Source organism: Gymnoscopelus braueri (assembly GCF_963280865.1).
Source record: "Gymnoscopelus braueri genome assembly, chromosome: 7".
NCBI classification, from domain to species: Eukaryota; Metazoa; Chordata; class Actinopteri; order Myctophiformes; family Myctophidae; genus Gymnoscopelus; species Gymnoscopelus braueri.
In genome coordinates, this window is record NC_137608.1 from 2,642,389 (window position 1) to 2,649,876 (window position 7,488).

At 41.8% G+C, this 7,488-nt stretch overlaps 1 protein-coding gene across 2 annotated transcripts in view; it reads left to right on the top strand.

Moving 5' to 3' along the window:
- Positions 1-1,142: 1,142 nt before the first annotated feature.
- arid3c (AT rich interactive domain 3C (BRIGHT-like)) overlaps positions 1,143-7,488 on the top strand; it is a 121,467-nt gene continuing 115,121 nt past the window's right edge. For both annotated transcript variants that reach the window (XM_080434031.1, XM_080434032.1), the window contains exons 1-2: positions 1,143-1,571; positions 2,373-3,287. In XM_080434031.1, coding sequence (XP_080290157.1) covers positions 1,533-1,571; positions 2,373-3,287 — 954 coding nt within the window. In that variant the 5' untranslated portion in view covers positions 1,143-1,532. The remainder of the gene's footprint in view (positions 1,572-2,372; positions 3,288-7,488) is intronic.

Sequence of the window (7,488 nt, forward strand, 5' to 3'; positions counted from 1 at the left end):
TATTTGTTTATGTGATTCTATTTGTTTCCTTGAGTTGGAAGATGAATGAGTCTTCTCAATTGTGTTTTAATATTTCAAAAGGTATAGAAGATGAATCATTTCAATGCTGTTACCTTTACTCTAAAGACAAAAGTGCAGTTTCAAATTTCCACCCTAAGTTTACTTAAACCATCTAAAAAATGGACCTGAGTTGGGTGTGTGTACTTGGACGCTTTCACCCGAATCTCTTTGCAAAAAATAGAACCCCGATCTGCAATTATTTTGTTGTTCCCCCCAGCATATGGATGCTGGGTTTTAAGTGATTAAATAGACAATTTTTAAGATCTGAGTGGCCTTTCTTTTTTTTTTATAAGAAAAACCTAAGTTAATTGTTTTTCTGTTGTCATCCATTTGAAATAAGGCCTACCCCTCAACAAAATCATTTTACTTCACAAAGTGCCACTGCATCTTGCATGCCTTTTAACAAATAAAACAGTTGACAAGCACAACAAGGATGCTACGCTCTCCTGAAAGTGCAGAAATACATTGTTGCTGTGGGTGGCAACCCAAAACAAAATTGCATCCAGAAACTCTGTGGATCTCTCTCCTTGCAGACAGTGGTGGAAAGTAAGTAGGCTACAGTTTCACTTTACTGGAGCTGTGAGCTTGTAGATCAGCTCATTTTATTTTATTTGACTTATTTTACTTCCGTACTGTAAGTATACTTTGATACTTTTATTATTATTACAAAACACACATTAACCATCTCAACCCTATGTACATTCTGGCCATTTGCCGATCTACATGCTCACAATGTGTCGCATTGCAAGGCATTGTGAGCTTGTCGATTGGCTATTTTCAAAAGTTTTTTGAGTTGAGGCATTACATTTAGTTTGACTCGGTTCCACAGATAAATATTATGAAAATAGCAGATCTACATGTGCTTGTAGATCTGCCCCCCCCCCAAAAATAAATAAATAAATAAAATAATAATAATAATAATCCCCTGCGGGCCCCGACCCATAGGTTGAGAACCACTAGCCCCATAACGTATATCTGACGTGTATATAGTTAGCAGCAGCAGGGCGCGTCAGCAGGGCTGCTCTCTGCCTCAAGAGGTCATTCTAGCCTCCAGTTGCCACTTGTTGCCAAAGGGCTGCGGGGGCTACACGCGCACGCACGCACGCACGCACGCACGCACGCACGCACACACACACACACACACACACACACACACACACACACACACACACGCGCACGCACACACACACACACACACGCGCACGCACGCACGTGCGCGTGGGCACGCTCCCACACACACACACACACACACACACACACACACACACACACACACACACACAGCAACTCATTTATTTCCGCCACTCCGACCCAAGAAGAAGAATCAACACATCATCATCTCTCTCCATGTACAATCAGGAATTTGATCACATCTGACACACAACGGGCTCGGAGAAAAAGGAGAGACACTTTGGTTGTTTCTTGGGTGATCCGTTCAATATTTCGGCACATCTGACCCCGGGAGAAGAAGCATGGTTGATAACACAAGTATAGCAACCAAATCGACATTGGTAAGCTGCCAAAACTTTTATTCTACAGTTTTTTCCCCTTCTTTTTTGTTTTTGTTTTAATAGAAACGTAGACCACTCTTATGTTATAGGCTACTAACCGATCGCTTTATTTCGCGTTGCTCTCGTAACTCGCGTAACTGTTGATCTCTATAATGTTAGACATATTTAGCAGCCCTGGTATATTTGAATTGCTTCATGTGATAGCATATGCCGATTTACGCACAGTCAGTTGGCGCAAGTTTTTGTGGTCATTGACTGATGTTAGCCTCGGATCAAGACAATGTATTTGATCGATTTTTGACATTTTTATATACGTAGATACGAAAGCAAAAGTCAGACTCGATCAAATACATATATGATTAGTCTTGATCCAAGGCTGGAGACTGATGTTAAACAACTTTATCTGTCAGTTCACGGGAGCTACAGTTTCAAAAGAAGCAAAGACAAGTATTTGCGGTGTTTTTGTTGTAAAACCACGTAGATCGGGGCGATGATGTGTTTCATGCCATAGTAAAATAGTTGTCTTGTATCAAGACTGTCGTAGATGTGTTTGACTCGATCAAAATGATCGATCAAAACTTGATCTAGCCTCGGATCAAGACTATCATGTATTTGATCGAGTCTGACTTTTATACTTTCGGATGATCGTAGATATGAAAATGTCAAAAGCGATCAAATACATCTGTGATAGTCTTGATCCAAGGCTAGCAAAACAGTAGGCTATAGTTTGGAACGTGTTTTCCACGAGTTTTCCCACGCTGTGACTGTCCTGATCGTCCCATGCCATTGCCACCCCCGCAGCAAGCCGCCTTCTCCTCGGCCAGCAGCCTTCCCCTCCTGGCGGTGTCCTCCTCCTCTGTCTCCCCGGCTCACACTCACTTCTCGGCGGGCAGATCGGACCAGACGCCCGGCGGCGGCATGAAGCTGGAGGCGGTGATGGAGAACCTCCAGCGGCAGCAGGCTGCCCGCCTGGCGCTGGAGGAGAAGCTCCGCCAGAGCCAGGCGGAGAAGGACAAGGACCTCCGCTCCATGGTGGTGGAGTCGCAGATCCACCAGCAGGCGCTGGCGTTCCGGCACTACCAGGCGGCGGTGCGCGGCGCCTTCGCCGCGGGAGTCGGAGTCGCCACCAGCGGCGGCGGCGGGCTGATCGCCACCGCGGCGGAGCGGCAGCTGCTCCAGTCGCACCTCAACGCCCGCAAGCACCTGGAGCGAAGGTCCGCCATGATGACCACTACCGGGGACTCGGATATAGACGAGGATCAGGCGGGCGCACACCACCACAACAACACCTCCTCTTCCAGAGCCGGCGTACTGGACCAGGATCAGGACCGGGACATGATGGACGAGGAGGACGACATGGACGACGATCAGGGGGTCATGGATGACGAGGAGGAGGAGGACGACGATGAAGAGGACATGGACGGAGACCTGGCTCACTACCAGAGCCGCCTCTCCTCCATGTCCATGCACCAGCACCACCAGGGATCAGCGGCGATCAGCCACGCCGGCTCCCCGGCGCACGGTGCTCCTTCTCTGGGGCTGCAGCAGCAGCTCCTCATGGCCTCCCGCGGAGGGGTCCCGGTCCCTCCGCCAGCCTCCTTCACCCCCACTCCTCCTCCTCCTGTTCCTCCCCGACAATCGGACTCACCTGGCGGGATGGCGCCGCACGCACAGCCGCAGCACCACGAGTGGACCTATGAGGAGCAGTTCAAACAGGTAGAGAGACCCCCCGTATAAAACCATGAATAACCTACTACTTTATAAGTTTGACCGTGTAGCATTAACCTACTAAAACACTACCTATCTACTTTCTTTAACCGTTTCCAAACTTAGTTTGATTGATTTGAATGAATACTTAAAAAAATATATATATATATATATATATATTTTTTTTTTATTAAGACCTGGATCTGTGTCATATTAAGATTTCTTTGGCTATTCAAAAATAGCAGATCTACAAGCCAGATCTGCTATTTTTTGAAAAATCGTGAAAATGTGTTCAAATCTTTGAATATTATATCTTTGTAGAATATTTTGTCACATGGACCTCCCCAGAAGCAAATATTTTACACAAATGTTCGCTTTAAAAATACATATATCAAAGATTTGCACACATTTTCAGGATTTAAAAATGTTTTGCAGATCTGCTATTTCTTTAATAGCCAAATAAATCTTAAAATGACACAGATGTGTTCCCAAAGTGAGTCAGAGCCAGTTAGACATTTCTTTTTTTTTTCATTTTCTCCCCTTCCAATTTGCAAAAAAAAAAGTACAGAGATACAGTTCCATACAAAATGATGCTAAAAGGATTCAAACCCAAGAAAGCACTCTGGCTTGTTTCCATTGGTTTCCATGTGTATTCAATTCATCGAAACATTTAAAGACAAACAATAATATACAATAACATGTAAAACATATAAGCAAGAAAGTTCATTCTACACCGTTTGAAACCTCTCCAAAGTCTTGTAAAGTTTGCTAGATTATTTATAGACAGTGTATTTTTTCGGTGGTGAGAATTAGCTGCAAATGTGCAGTTTGTTCTATATTTGACTATTGCAGTCACGAGTTACATAATGTTATGGGCAATTAAACCATATATTGCGAGCTCGTCTGATTAAAACAAAAGAGAAAGGTTTTGATTAGTTTTCTAATGATAGGAAAAGGTGACGTCTACAAAAGCAAGTGTCATATTTCCAGAGGCTCTCCTCTAAAAGGGGCCCCACCATGATAGATGTTGACACCAGTGCCTTTAATATAGGAGGCTCCTTATGTCCTTTTCAAATAAATCATTTGTTTTTCCTATACATCACACACATTTTTATTTAAAGGAGTAGTTCACCCCAAAAAATGCCTTATTTTCAATCAATAACACACCCCATGAAGCCTTGAATTCATCTTTTGTTTTAGTTTTTTGTCGCATTCCTAAGCCAATAATTTGATGACCAGGTGTATTTCCGGAGTAGGAGACACAAAGAGTCTACTTTGTGTCTCCTCAATAGCATCTTTCCGCCGGTAATCAAATTATTGGCTTAGGAATGCGACAAAAATTAAAAAGAATCCATGAATTCCAGGCTTCATAGGGTGTGCAATTGATAGAAAATAAGTACTTTTTTGGGTGGACTACTCCTTTAAGCCCTGTCGTCACTACACAATAAAATAAGTAGCAACCAAAACACTTAGTTATTGCTGCATAGGTGTATCCCATTATTATTTGTATTTGATTTCTTAAGTCTGGTGATATTCAGAAGTGGTTGATTTCTCAAAGTTCAAATGATTGCATCGCTGTAAATAGGTTTTCATTAAGCTTAGAAGTTGAAGTGCTGAGTTTGTTAAATATCAGCTAATTAGAAAACTTAATTAAGCATACAATGTGAAGCTGATAAAATGTCATTTTCATGTCAAGGTCCTCTATACAGTATTTGGCTGTTTGGACCCCCTTTTTAAAGGATTTTGTGCCATGGACCTCCATAAGAGAAGATCTGTCTTGTAATTCTTTTGTTCAAAATTATTCCAAAATATCAAAACTAAATCCACAAGCTCACACAAAAAAGAAAAAAAAAAAGGAAAACAAATCATTTAAAGTGCTGAAGCAGATTTCGATGCTATATTAACACGTTTTGCTGGGGACCCCCTGGAACCTCCTCAAGGGACCCCTGGGGGTCCACAAACCCCACGTTGAGAACCGCTGTACTAGAGTAAACATTTGGAGTGGAATGATGAGCTAAACGTGTGCTCGGCATTGTACAATAACTGACTGATACATGAAAAAAAGATAGACAGCCCTCCTAGATAGTGTTCGTTTTGTATTTATTTATCGTTGTATCGCTGACATTACAGTGTAGTCTCTGACAGCCCAGGAATTATCTTTGACTGATATATAGTTACTCCATATATCTCCAATGGCCAGCCTCTTTGGCAGCACGCGGATCCATATCGCGCGAGTGTGTGCACGCCGGCCCATGTCATCCCTTATTTATGATAGATCATTTAGAGTCTTTCCTAAATGCGATGTGTACATTAGGGACTGCATTAGCGCCGAACATTAAAGCATTACCCAATGCATGGAAATGCAATTTCAATAGCCCCCCCCCCCCCCACCACCCCAAACCGATAGCTTTGATATACGGACAGTGATTGTGGAGGATGGTCAGAGGAGCCTTCTTGATGAAAAACACATTCGGTGTACAGTTACCAAACGTGAGTCATTTAGTGGTGCGTTCTCTTACCTATATCTTCAAGGGACGCATCTTTTTTTTTATCCTTTCAGTTTTGTGCGTCAGCATTTCTGTTACGGTCGTTCTTCGTAAATAACGGAGTCATGACATGTCTGTGTTTTGATTAAAGCAATTTTCTGTGGTTTTGAATGGCTGCCTGCCAGAAAAAAGAGAAAAAGAGTATAATATACACTATACAGTACGTAATACACATATATTATACATACATGTATATATGTACAATAAAACGACATCTATATATACATCTATATTATGTTATGTATAGATCAAAGATTGAACAGGATGTGCAGTTATTGCGGGGGTCATTTGAATGCAGCCATTGAGCGTAATGGTCATGGAACAATAAAAGGATGCTTATGGCCCGGCTCGGCAGACAGAGTGGAGCCAGCGTTCGGAGCGTGTTCAAAGTTGCAAAACAAAACCACATTTGAAGGCAGTAAATGCATCTTTGGAAATAGGAACAAGATGTGGGGCTAAATATATAAAAAAAAGACCCTGCCGAGGCTCAGCGCGCTCATCTGATCTTAACCGAGAGAGACCGGCCCATGTTTACTATAGGCCCTAAATCACTTATCCTTGTTGTTTGGGCGGAAAACCTTGTATCTCCGTATTTCATCTTTTGATCTCATAAATTAATGCCCTGCGTTGTCCTAAAAAATAGCCGATCTACAAGCTCACACGCTATACTTTCGTAAAAAAAAAAGAAGAAGAAGAAGACTCAAAATATTAATACCAAGTTGAAAGTGGTTAAGTGTGTGTGTTTAAAAAAAATAAATATATATATATATATTGAACGAATGAAAAGTATTAACAAGCGCTTATAGTAATAACTACATTTGATCTATTTTTCTTTTTACATTTCCTGAAAAAGTTATATTTAGTTTTTTGGACTTACAAGGTTTCTAGCTGATATACACTAGTTACAAAGTCCTCCACTGTGCCAGCATGGGAACAGGGCTGTCACCGTCAGGACATTTCAGTTGACGATTAAATATCATACCAATAATAGTGATGATTGATTTAAGTTGTCTTCTTGTCATCTACCATTGTGACAATATACAAATTTCTATTTGCCTTTTAGGCTTCTTTGCACATGCAGGGCATACATGACAAATAACTTCAATAAACTAAGAAATTACTGACAGTACCAATAATTAAAATAATGTACTATAGCAAAAACTCATAGCCTCACATTGTGATGTTTTGTCTGCTTGTAGAACTCCTATATTCGCTATTCTTCAAACGTTTTCGTTAAGTTAATTCTTCTCAAATATGATCGATAGGAAAACCCATCATTTGTGTTTTGACAAATTTGGGTTCAAAACATGGGTAGAATTCTCCAGAATCAGGATGGCTAGTGGACCCTGTGCTGTGTCTCTTAAAGTGAGTGCTGTGGGTGATAAAACGTTACAGTAATGACCCTGGGAGAGAATGCACAGCGTTATCTAAAGACATGAGACCATTAAAACATAAAGGAAATTCCTTACAGTCGCAAAAAAACACACACAAGACACCGAGAGAGCAAGACAAAGAGCTGAGGATAAAAACCTGAGAGAGAGAGAGAGAGAGAGAGGAGAGGAAGAGAGAGGAGAGGAAGAGAGAGAGAGAGAGAGAGAGAGAGAGAGAGAGAGAGAGAGAGAGAGAGAGAGAGAGAGAGAGAGGGAGAGAGGGAGAGAGAGGAG